General features: G+C 38.5%; 1 protein-coding gene across 1 annotated transcript in view; it reads left to right on the top strand.

Moving 5' to 3' along the window:
- Positions 1-12,971, top strand: part of ENTHD1 (ENTH domain containing 1) — a 70,994-nt gene that overhangs the window by 44,215 nt on the left and 13,808 nt on the right. Inside the window, exon 4 of the mRNA XM_044455693.1 lies at positions 1,954-2,072. Within this exon, the coding sequence (XP_044311628.1) occupies positions 1,954-2,072 (119 nt within the window). The remainder of the gene's footprint in view (positions 1-1,953; positions 2,073-12,971) is intronic.

The following is a 12,971-nucleotide window of genomic DNA, read 5'->3' as shown; positions in this document are numbered from 1 at the left end:
TAACTGGAAATCCCAGCTCACCATGTTTTAAACTATACCAGCTTTTATTTAAGAGAGTATTACTAGCTCTTCCACCAATCAATTTGTATCATTCAGGAACAGTTTCTGAGTACAGCTTCAGGAAAGCTACAGCTAACATGCAGTCTGGCATTTCACTCTAGAGAATGAAGCTAGCACAAGTGAAGTTGTCCAGTTGTGGTGTCAAAGCACTTAAGATACCATTATAGCTATTTTGTCATTCAGTACTGAGATAAATTAGTCTAACTATAAGTTATTGGCAATTACCAGAATCATATAAGTTTCCTGAAACTGATGCCTATACAGGCATTTGGATTTGAACCCAAAGTGTAGATTGACTAATATTGAATATTAAAGTGCATTCAACTCAAGTTGTAATCCTTGGCTTTTGTGAGAGAGAATGGAGTGTCTTCTGAGAAATAAAAGATCCATTAAGTAAATTGTGACCCCTTCTACACTTTCCTTTTTGAATACCAAGTTGAAAGCAAGATTATAAGATTTACATTCTTTCAGTCACTGGAAACTGCTTTAGAATGAGTGGCCAATACACTCCAGTAATGGTCTAATATGCAGCATCTTCTCTCTGCATTGAAGTTTTGAATTGGGAGTATCCCAGATCACATTTAATATGCTCACCTCTATTCTGGCTGTGTTCCAATAACTGTGGGGATGTTTGTGCATTCTTATTAGGTGAAAGGATTAGCCCTAGGTATATTGGTAAGCAGCCAGTAAAGATGTGACCATCCTAGACACTTCTGTCTGTAGAAGGAAACAGAACCTGAGATCTAGCCAAGGCTTAATCTAAAGGTAAATAATAGCTAGCCTTCTGAGATGGGACAATTTGAGAGACTAACACTAGAAAATAATAAAAATAAGGAACACTGAAAGCAAATAAGACCAAATGGAAGTCTAGGTACAGAAGGAGCAATTGTACACCACTAAATTCCTTAATATGTCAGTTTCCCACATGATCTTCTATGAGACTATGGCTGAACAAGGTCTGAGGATGTCATTTTTCTTATGGTTGCTTCACTTTACTTTTTGTAGATGTGCACAGAGTTGTAAATCACATCTGCATCCAAAGATATGGACAAATCAATGAAAGAATAACGATTGGTTTATCTGTCCCTGAGGGTCATGTGAGTTAAGCTGTAACATGTCAACTAGCCTTCTGTTGTGCAGTAATTGCTTAGGGTCTCACAACACTAGAAAGACAAGAAAATAAATATTTTTTGAATAATTGGTTATTAACCATTAGAAGATGTAGAGTATAAGAAAGCTCTTATTAAGAGAAATGAACAGCAGTTAATTAAAACAGAAATAGACTGGGACTATAGCACCAGTTCATTTATTGCTACATATTTCCAATTGTCTCCAGATAAAAACCCCTGCCACAGGACTGAAGTCTTAAAAGTTTTCCATTATCTTTCAAATGGTTTCCAAATTCCTTTTTAGCTGCTCATAATGGGAAACACATGCCAGCCTTACTCCAGTAATACACTCCTTTTAAATACTAATTGGAAGATTTGGTGACAGAGAAGGATGATACTGGCTCTAATTTTCTGGTTTCCTCCATATAATTTTCATATAAACAAGCAGAACTAGTTGCTTTTTATGTTAATTTTTTCCACCTGAAAATGAGGACTTCTGTCACACATGGAGGATATAAGCAGAGCTAGTAGTTTAGCACAGGGGACTTCTGTTGAAATTTGATTCTGTCTGGGTTTTACAATTATCATAGAAAGTTATAAAAGCATTTAACATTCAGATTCAGCTACTGCAGGTAGCATTGCAGTTAATGGACTGAACAGGATTCTAGAGGCATTTTTCTTCAATTAACTTGGAGAAATTTAGCATCTGTCTTTTTTTTTTTTTTGGTCTTTTTATCATTTTATTTTTTTCAGTTTTAAAAAACAGAAAACCTTTCTTTGACAGATTTTTCCTCCAAGGCATTTCCTGCTCCAGACCAAAGCCAGCCTGCTCAGACATTAAACAAAGCAGAGACAGTCCAAGAAACAACAACACTTAACATCATTGAAAAGAAGTCATCAGAGGTAAATCATACACAGGGAACATGTGTTGAAAATGATATTTAATGGAATGTCCATACAATATTTTTACTATAGTTGCAAATAATACTTAAAGTACACTTCAAACCCAACTTACTTGGGAGTAAGGCCTATTGCAGTCAGTGGAAACTTATTCTGTGTAGAGATATACAGGATTGCACTCTTAAGGAATTTGCCACTACTGCAGTGAGAAAATATTGGACTTGATAAGCATATTACTGGACCTGATGTTTCATCCTCATTTTATCATTTATTTATGTGTGGAGGATGGGTGGGACTTAAGGTGAGTATGTTGAACCTCTTTCAGCATGAAGACTGAGTTCTATTTTTGAGAAGGTCTCAAGGGCTAGGTTCCAGTGGTGAGCAAAGCCAAAAGTGGGTATGGCTAAAGGCAAAAACTTTGGGACAAAAATATAAAAATATTGGCCAATTTTAGTTCAAAGACAGTAGCCAAACTTTAGGAGAGGCATTTCAAACTTTTAAAATGGCAGGTGCAGGGAAGGGTTCAAAAGGGAAACTATGAAACAGTCAGCATTTAGGGGGAAATTGTGGGGCTAGGAGAAGGGGACATGGTGTTTCGAGGGAACCTTGAGAAATGATTCACATCCCACCGACTGTGGTCCGGCACCCTTGACTTTAAGGGGTAGTGCATGGTTAATTCACTGAAGGAATACAAGGCACTCGCATACTGCCTTTGAAAGTTCCTTCAATTCAAAAATGGGTTTCCGTGTTGCATCAAGGGTCCGTTCAAGAAACACTGGCTGAAAAGTGTGTGGAACTATTTGATGACAGCAGCTTAGATGGCGTTAGTAAGTTATGGGAAAACTTCTTGGGGATGAAAGGTGTGTCATCAATGGCTAGCCATGATGGCTAAATGTTCTTCCATGGCTGAGATGCAGATTCTTGATTTAATAATTTTTGGTATTTTTCTGGTAGTTTTGATAATTCTTCCTTTCAAATATATTCTTTAACTTTCTCGATTGGAATCTCCTCCTTCTGATATAGCTTTGTAAAAAAGTCTTCCACTATTTTCTTGATTTGTGCACTCTGTGAATGTAATTGTCCTTCTCTGTCTTTCAATTTCACAATCAATCTCTTCTCTTTTTCTTTCTTAACTTTATGTGCTAACCATCTCCCTGGTTTATTAGCATTTTCAAAGAAGTTCTGTTTGGTCAACTTCATTTGTTTAGTAAGCTCATTTGTATCCAAAAGGTTTAACTTATGCCTTAAAATGTCCAGCTGAGACTTAAGACTTTGTTTTGATGGGTCCTCCTGCAGCACTTGCTCCAATTTCATCAACTCCTCTACTATCAGTGCTCGCTCTTGTTTTCTCTTTTTATTTATTTGCACTGAGTATGTTATTATCACTCCTCTGACATAGGCTTTGGCTGTATCCCAGACATTCTGTAAAGAGGTTTCTTCTGGTTTATTTATTTGAAAAAATACTTGCATTTCTTTATTTATCTTTTCTGTAATTTTTTTATCTTTTAACAATGCTTTATTTAGGCTCCATCTGGGCATCCCTACAATTCCTTTTACTGATAAGAATACCGGGTTATGATCTGCCCAGACATTTGCCTCTATTTCAGCTTCTATCAGATCTGGTACTAAGTCTGGAGTTATCCAAACCATATCAATTCTAGACCACGACCTATGTCTATTTGAGTAAAAAGAGTATTTGGCAGAAGATGGGTTTTTATGCCTCCAAGCGTCTGTCAGTCTATATTCCTCAATCATGTTAGAGCAGGACTTTGGGAGTATCCTCCTACCCTTTTTTCCTTTACTAACATTCTTATAATCCATTTCCTTATCCACAATCGCATTGAAATCTCCCATTACACACATAGTCTGAAAATCCACTTGTAGAAGTAACATGTGTAATTTTTGGTAAAAAGTTTCCTGATGATCGTTTGGTGCATATATTGCCACTAAAAGTACTTTTTTCCGTTTAATTGTAATTTCAACCATCAGAATCCTACCCTCCTCATCAGCAAGAATAAATTTAGGTTCCAGTTTTTCCTTAACATAGAGTGCTAGACCTCTTTTCTTTTGAGAAGTGGAAGATACAAACTATTTTCCCAGTTTTAGGCATTCCAAAAGTTTAACACTTTGCTTCTTAATATGTGTTTCTTGTAAACAAATTATATCTAATTTTTGTTTTTGAAGTTGGGCAGAAACCCTTCTTCTCTTAGAAGGGTTCTCTCATTCAGTCCGTTAATGTTTAAAGAGAGAAACTCAATTCTCCCTTCTTTTTTTGTAGCGATATTTTTTTTAAAAATTACACACACACACACACACACGTCTACTTATTTTCGCCTTTACAGCTTTACCCTTTCTCTTCTCCTTTGAATCCAAAATTTGTACTTCTTGCTGTGCGTTGAGATTCATTATTTCTCCTTCCTCAGAATGATACTCCGTTAATTCCATTGCTTCAGTACTTTTTCCTTCTTCTTTTGCAATGCCAGGTTCTTCCTCTTCAAGCATAGATCTAAATTTTTTATAGAATTCTTGCGCTTTGAGAATTGAGTCTAATCTATATCTTGCAGAATTCCAAATGAAAAATATTCCTTCTTGTGTTAACCACTTGAAAATAATCTCTTTCTTAATCAATTTCATAGTAAGAAATAAGTATTTCTTTCTCCCATCTCTAACTCTCCATGGTATTTGTTTCAGAACCTTCACTTCTTGATGATCATCTCTCTTTAACAGTTTCTCACATGTAGTCCTCAGAACATTGTCTCTTATAGACCTTAGAGAAAATTTGACATGAACTTCTCTTGGGAGTTTATTTCTTCTAGTATAGCTTGAATTGACCCTATATATCAGGTTGATCCCCAAATTCATGGCTTCATTATCTACTCCTAAGGGGTCTGCCAGCATGATGGTCATCAATTCCCACAAATGCTTACTCTTCTCCTCTAATATATTCTGGAATCTTAAATAATAAGATGCTTTTTCCATCTCTAGCACGGTCACGACATCCCATGTTGACTTACTTGTTTGTTTGATTAACTGTGTTATCTCTATCTCTAGCTTTCCATCTCTAGCTTTCCCTGTGTTTGCTGTATTTTTTGTGTATTCTGTTCAGCTTTGAGTTGAACATCAGAAAGCTGAGTGGTTAGCTGAGATGTAGATTCTGAAGACAAAGATCCAAGGATGGCCATCTCCATCATGCCCTGCTTGTGCATGAATTAATTTTGAATTAATTTTATTTTGCAGGCACACAAATGATTTCAGTCTTGAGCAATATTTTCTTCCTTCCTCTTTTTGTCACTTACATGAAGTGCCTCACAGTTTCAAGTCACTGTTGTTGATTAATTAAGTATTGCTTTAATTGTCATTAAAGTCAACTTTACCAAGATAAAATACCATGGCATAATGCTTGGAACCAGTGTATAGATTTCCTATTTTATAAATAATTAACACAATGCCCACCAGCATGAAAGCAATTTGTACATGTTTTTTGTGAACCATTATATAAGTTTATCCCACCCTGTTTCTTACAGGTGAGATGTGATAAGTTGTAAAAATGTTTAGCTGTCTATTCAGGTAAAATGTGTGGGATCTGCTGTAATTTATGCAAATAGTCTGCCCTATCTTGAAGGTTTAAATATCCAGTTCAACAGCATTGTAAATGCCACATGTACTAGGTAAAGATGAACCATTAAATGCTATGAAATTTAAAAACCTGGCCATTTCCAGGTAAAGGAAATTCCACAGTTATCAAAAAGCTGCTAAAGTTGTTTTTCCAAGGTGGAAGTAGGAATCTTTTTCTGTGTCAAAGCCTGCATTTTTGCAAGGGAAAACTGGGGGAGGGGGTGGGGAAAGCCAAAAGTTGCTGGGAACACAGTTGGTAGTGAAGCACCCATTTTCTTTGCTGCTCTTTTCTCTTCTGCCATCATTTCTCCTTCACCCTCTCTTGTTCTTCATTTCCACCTGCTTTCCCTCTCCCTGTTTCCCCTTATAACCTGAGGCCTAGATCTTTTAGCTCTTTGCCGTGGTATTTAGTCTAACATAGAGATTACAAAGGCATGGATAATTGTCACCATAGTTGCAGCTAATAGAAAGTGTGGTAGTCTTTTCATGTGGGAAGAATAAAGTGGTCCTGGGCATCATCATCCCAAGAGGGGCATTTTCAAACTGCATATTTCACTGACCAAAGGAAAAGCAATGGGGGGTCCAGAACATTTTAATTCCAAATCTGTTGGGATACATGCAACATTATAGCCTTTGAATTGATAACTGACCCAAGGTATGCTAAATCTTCTACTACTTCAATTTCTTCATTGTTAACAGTAAAGTTCTGTAATTTTTCAGCTGCAGTCCTGCTTTTGTACTTTGTTCGTTCACTTTTATTCGGCATTGTTTCAAGTCATTGCTGCTTTCTGCCAGTAGGATGGTATCACCTGCACACCTTATATTAGCAATGTTTCTTCCACCAAATTACTCTCTTTTCTCTAATCCAGCTTCCCTTACAATATGCTTTGAATATGGATTGAACAAAGAGGGAAATGAAATGCTGCACTGTCTGACAGTTTTGCCTATGGGAAACAATTCTGTTTCTTCATATTCTTTCCTCACAGTAGCTTTTAGTTTGTGATACAAGTTATGCATCAGGACAATCAAATGCTGAGGAACACCCATTTCTTTCGGAATCATACATAGCTCCTCAAGATCCATACAGTCAAAGGTTTTGTGGTAGACTATTAAGCATAGATTGAACCTCTGAAATTATCTGGAGAATTCCAGTAGTCACCAAATTCATCTTGGACATCCAGCATTCTGGAATCCAGCTTTGATGTTAAACATTTCTCGCTCCATATAGTGTAGTATTCTTCATTGCAACACTGTGAGCATCACTTTAATTGCAAGGGGAATTAATGCTATAGCCTTGTGATTGCTGCACTTTTCTGCAACTGCTTCTTTGTGGACTGGAACATATATCAAAGATTTCCAGTCTGTGAGCTTTTACCCCCCGTTTTCCATATTTGCTGGCATATTCTTTTGGGCTGATTCTGCAGCTTGGAATAGCTACTGGTGCCCTATCTACTCTAGGGGTTTTATTCTTTGAAAGTGATGTCAAAGCAGCTTTCATTTCACTTCATAATATTGGAGGCTGTTCTTCATAGGATTCTGTTTCAAAGTATGTCATCCTTTCATCTCTTCTGTATAGTTCTGTATATTCTTTCCATCTTCCTTTTATTTTCTCCTGGTCAGACAGTGCATACCTTTGTCTTTTAGTATGCCTGGTCTAGGTTTGAATTTCCTTTCAATTTCTTGGATCTCCTGGAAGAGGTCTCTTGTTTTTCCTCTTTTGCTGTTCTTTTTCTGCTTCTGCTTCATCTTCCTCTTTGCACTGATCACTGTAATTGTTCTTTTCGTGTCTATGTGATAGTCACTGAAAAGTAAAATTCAGGATTCAGACCCTTTGATTTTTTTTGCTTCTCGCCTGTCCTTTGCAACAGAGGGTGTTTCCTCTGTCATCCATCAAGGTTTTTTCTTTCTTGTTGCTAAGGAATTGCCTTTGGCATTCTTCCCTAATAACAATTCTGGTTTCAGTCCACAGCTCTTCTGGCTCACAGTCAATTAAGTCGAGCAATGCAAAATTAGTTCTTTATGTGCACCTTAAATTCTTTTGGGGATGCTACTTAAGATATATTTTGGTTATATGTTTCTGATGGTGATCTTTTTTAGCTTGACTCCAATTTTTTAAAATTAGGAATTCATGGTCCCATTCTTCTCCTGGTCTTGTTTTGGCAGCAACAGTACAGCTTCTCCACCTTTTACCTTCAATTATATAATCTTCAAGCTTCCTACCTGATACTGTCTAATCTTGGAAATTAAGCAGGGTCAGGCCTGGTTAGAATCTGGATGGGTGACCTGAGTATATGATTATTGTTGTAAACCATCCAGAGAGCTTTGGCTACCGGAGGTATAAAAATATAATGATCTATTTGATTTATGTATTGGGCATCTGGTGACATCCATGTATACAATTGTCTGAGTGGGTGCTTGGAGTATGAGTTTGCAATGAGTAGGTTGTTGGTTTCACAAAATTCTGTGAGTTGTTCTCTTGCTTTGTTTCTTACCCCAGGCCAAATGTTCTACACTGGATTCTACTTTGTTTCCTACTTTTGCATTCTAGTTGCATAGGAATAGTAGCATGTCTGGTTCTGGTGTTTTATCAATTTCGTGTTGGACACCTGCACAGAAGTGTTTGATTTCTTCTTCAGCATCTGTTGTTGGACCATAAGATTGAATAATGTTTGTGTTAACAGGTTTTCCACCCATTCTATTTGAGATTGTTCAGTTGGATTTTGCACTATAGACCCTTACTGCCTTTGCTACATCTTGTCTTTGTATTAGAGCAACTCCATTTCTTCTGAATTCTTCATTTCCAGAGTAAAACACTTTGTGTTAGTCTGATTGGAAATATCCAGTTTGCCCACAATAAGTACTGTGATGTTCATTCTCTCCATTTCTTGCGTTACAATCTCCAGTTTGCCTTGATTCATATTTCTCATGTTCCACGTCCAAATTGTATGTGTTATGCAGCATTGGACTTTTCGTTTACTTCTGTGCATGTGAGTCACTAGACTTTCTTTTGGTTTTGATCTAGTAGCATTATTAGTGACAGCACTACTAGTATTTGTCCTTTGTCCTTCCCCAGTAGCTCCTAAAGTGCTCACCAACCTGGGGGTTTCATGTTCCGGCATTATCTCTTGTTTTATTTTAGATTGTTTCATCATAGGGTTTTCAAGGTATTGTAAGAAAATTCAGAAATGGACTACTACATCCTCCTTTTGTGCTGTGCTACGCAGAGCCAGCTTGAGTGCCACTGCCTTTATCTGCAAAAGAGCCTCCACCAGGATTGTCTTCAACTACTGCTGCTGCACAGTAGCTGCCTTTCAGAAGTTTCTCTGTCCCCACCACCATTAATGAGATTCATTCTCTTTTTGCTGATGGTGAAGAGGGTGAATACATCTTAGCCTCTTGTCTCAGCCTTGACCATTCTGCCTTGGGGGACCCTCCTAGGAGACCAGCCTAGTGGGACTATTCTGGCCTCCTGATGGCATTGCTCTTGGCTTCTTTGATACTCTGCATGTTAAGGTGTGCATCCAAGAGTAGGAAGCTGCCCTTGAGAGGCTTCTAATAACTTATTTATATGCAACTATATTTCACTGAGGAATTATTAAATAATTGGTTAGGGAATACTTTTTGATATCATGAAGATTGCGGTAGTGGGAAGAAAGCTGCTTTCCTCCATCCTTTCCATCTGCTGTAAAATACCAAATATATTTCTCTCAGTGTAGTGAATATATCAGTCTTAATCCTTGTTTTTCTGCAAATCTAATATTATGTTCCTCCAAACACTCTAGCCCTCTAGTCAAATTTCACTGTGTTGATCTTCTAATTTCCATACTAATACCTGGAAATTTATCAGCCGTTAACCTTATTTTCTCAGATACTAAATTCTCTCTTGCTTGTAAATCAACTCCCACTATCTCTATCTTAATAAGAAGGTAATGATACTTATTATTCCTTTTTAATTATATTGTTCATGTGGGAAATGGTTTATTGCTAGAGCAAAGTAAAAGTTCTTTAAAGTTGCTGCCCCATTTCCCAAGCTTTGCAATTTGAACACTTGAACTGGACAGCATCTTCCTCTAAGCAGAGTTGTCTGTGTATACATAAATTTTTGGGCTCTACAGCCTTCCATGCTTAGGAAGCTATTTCCTAACAGAAATAGGATGAAGACTATTTCCACATGTTCTTCCTAATTAGCTTCAGGTCCACCTTCCTAAAATATTGGGCATGCTAGCCCAACTTAGTCAGACAATCTGGTTCACCATGGGTTCTTGCCCCCTCTTCCCCCCAGTCCTCCCATGGGTACTTCATTGGACACCACAGGAGCTCAAGCTATCTCCCCCATTCACATGATGACTGCAAAGCATTCCAGGTTCACTGCAGCTTTTTCCATTAAACATTTTCTTCTGATCATAAAAGCTGGCTGTCAAGTTGGCTTTAATGATCCCTGTTTTGACAGCTACAAATTGTCCCTGTCCATTTTCTTTGGCAGAAAAGTATACAAATGTATAGCTTCTATATTCATTTATACTTTCCTGCCAATTAAAAAATTGTTTCAAAGCCCACTTGAAAAATAGAGCTATACCTTTGCCAACTATCAAAGGTAACATTCCCAAAAATGGAACTACTTGTACTTTTGCATGTTCCCAAGATGACAGACACTTGGAAACCAGTATAAAAGGGAGAACACCTACAGAATGCACAAGCTCCTAACTACAAGCTCTCCCACACAAGGAGAACCATGAGCTACCCCCTTCACAAGATATGGTGTAACCAAGCAGGCAAATAAATTTACCTGCTGCCACTGAGGGGCAATGCCAATGGTGGGTATGTGTTTGACTTTGCTAACAGGCATCCCCCTGCACATTGCCCACTCAAGGCACCCTATTCCATTATCTGCATGACTGCAAATATTTTCAGTTGTGAAAGTGCAGGTTAAAAGTGTTAAAAATCACAAATCACAACTTTAAACATTCCATTTCTAGCCTGCATTTTTTTTCCCTTTTCCAAGGAACCCAAGGTGGCTTATATGTACCTGTTCATTCACAACAACCCTGAGATAGGTTAGGCAGAGAGTCAGCAACGAGTGCAAATGAGTTTCATGGCCTAGTGGGGACTAGAACTCTGCTATCCCAAGCCCCAGTCCAATACTTTAACCAAATTAAAGAAGAAAAACGCTAGGCAACCATGGGCAGCTCCTCCAGGGTGCAGCTGGGACACCTTGGAGGGATTAGCCATAGCTGTCAAAATAGAGTTGCTTGACTGCACACTCTCCTGGACTGAATAAAAAAAATAAAGGAGATAACATGGTGAGTCTGAAAGGGCTGGTGATCACAGTGGGGAGAGGGCAGAAGCCTCCATCTGCTGCTTGGGAAGTTTTCGGGTGCTTGGCACTGGCAAGCGTGGTAAGGTCTTCTTTAACCACTCTTGCTAAGGAGCGGAAGAGCAAATTTCCTGTATCCGTGATGCATTTGTTGGCTGTGTTTGCACAACATAACCCATTATGGGTCTGACTCTTGGGTTGTTGGCGTGCCTTGTTTTGACTGAGGAAATCAGCTTTGGTTTTTATGACATAACATCCCACTCTGTGCAGCAACCCATGATGGCTTGTCATGGTATACAAGCCCATTCTTGTCTTTCACTGCCAGCATCCATTTGTTAAATCAGAATTATAACTACACTAAAACCAATATCTTGGAGATTATTTGACATCCGAAAAGTGAAATTATTGTTTTTCTGTTATGAGAATTCAAACTTCTATTCAAGCTACTGTACATGGTTCAAATATCTTAACAATATAAATTAACCTATTTGCATTGGTGAACTTGATTTTACTGTAAGCAAAGTTAGGGTTGCTTTAAAACCTGTTTAAACAGTGCTGAATGCAGTTTGGTCTTAGCTACACCTGTGGTTAAAGTGTTTTCTGTATCAGTTCATACACTTCTCATGGCACCTGTTGTTTTTCTAGCATAGAAAGGGTTCAGTTGACTTAAACCACATCAAGAATAACATACATTAATCTGTACATCTAGGAGCACTGAAGTTTTTCATGACTTTTAGCCTTTTTCCCTACAAAGAGAAGAACACATCTTACATTTTGGTAAGTTCAAATGTATTTAAGAATCTAAGTAGCTCTTAGGGAAAATGAACTGATGGTCCATCTAACTTGATACAAATCACCATGGCAACTTTACTTCAGAAATACTCTGCTTGCCAAAGATTTGGCTCAGTATTATAGAATCATAGACTTGGAAGGGGCCAATAGGGCCCCTGCTCAATGCAGGAACTCAAAATGTTTATTCTTTGCTTTATTTAAGCTTCTTCTATACCACTTGGCAGTATACACTGTTGAGGCAGTTTACATAAGCACAGCACTGTTTTTTTTAAACAGGGTTGTTTTTTTTTTTAAAGATTTGATTCCTCCGACTGATTTGTTGACAAATCCTGTGAAATGTTTTATATTTTTCTATTTTTCTCCATCTCCCCTCCAGAAACAAAAGAATATTGTTCTACATAACACTTGCATTCTTTTGTAATTTTAAACCTTTGTTAGGCTAGGGCAACGGTGGTGAACCTATGGTATGCATGCCACAGCAGGCAAGCAGAGCCCTCCCCTAACAGCACACATAGGGGCCATGTGCATGCTTAGAAAGAAGTAGTGGTGCCAGGCGATGACGTCACAAGTCGCGACTCATTAGATGCGATTCATCCAAGCTTTCGCATGGCTGGTCAGTGTGCGGCCAAGACTATACAGTATACCCCTGTGAAATCGCAGGTCAGCGTTCAGGGCTTCAGTCTTGTGCGGGATTTTTCTCTGAGCAAGTCCAAGCCAATCTTCTTGTGAATAAGCCAGCGCCTTGTCGTGCGGTGCCTTACTCGCAAGGAGATAGTTTCCTCCGAGTTTGGACCCGCTCAGAGTAAACTATCTCTGCGCACGCAGCCCCTGCCCCTGCCTCGCCACGCGTGCATGCCCGCCGCCCAGCCCAGCCCGGTGCCCATCACTGGCACCAAATTAGCAGTTTTTCACAATTCTCGGGTGCTTTAGGAACGTAACCCCCACAAATTCTGGGGAACTACTGTATGTATATTTGCTTGAGCTGGCTGTGAGTTGTTTCTTCTAAACTAAAACCTTAGTTTTCAGGTTTTCTTGCAGTGTTGGCACTTTGTGATCAATAAGTGGGTTTTGGGTTGCAGTTTGGGCACTCAGTCTCTAAAAGGTTCACCGTCTCTGGGTTAGGGTTAGAAAAATGAGGTGTCCTGGCATGATGCTGATGGTTGAAATGTGTTTAGAATGGG

The sequence above is a fragment of the Varanus komodoensis genome, unplaced genomic scaffold, assembly GCF_004798865.1.
Source record: "Varanus komodoensis strain SLA01 unplaced genomic scaffold, ASM479886v1 scaffold8, whole genome shotgun sequence".
NCBI classification, from domain to species: Eukaryota; Metazoa; Chordata; class Lepidosauria; order Squamata; family Varanidae; genus Varanus; species Varanus komodoensis.
Note: the sequence above shows the minus strand (reverse complement) of the source record. Positions and strands in the feature narration are given on the sequence as shown.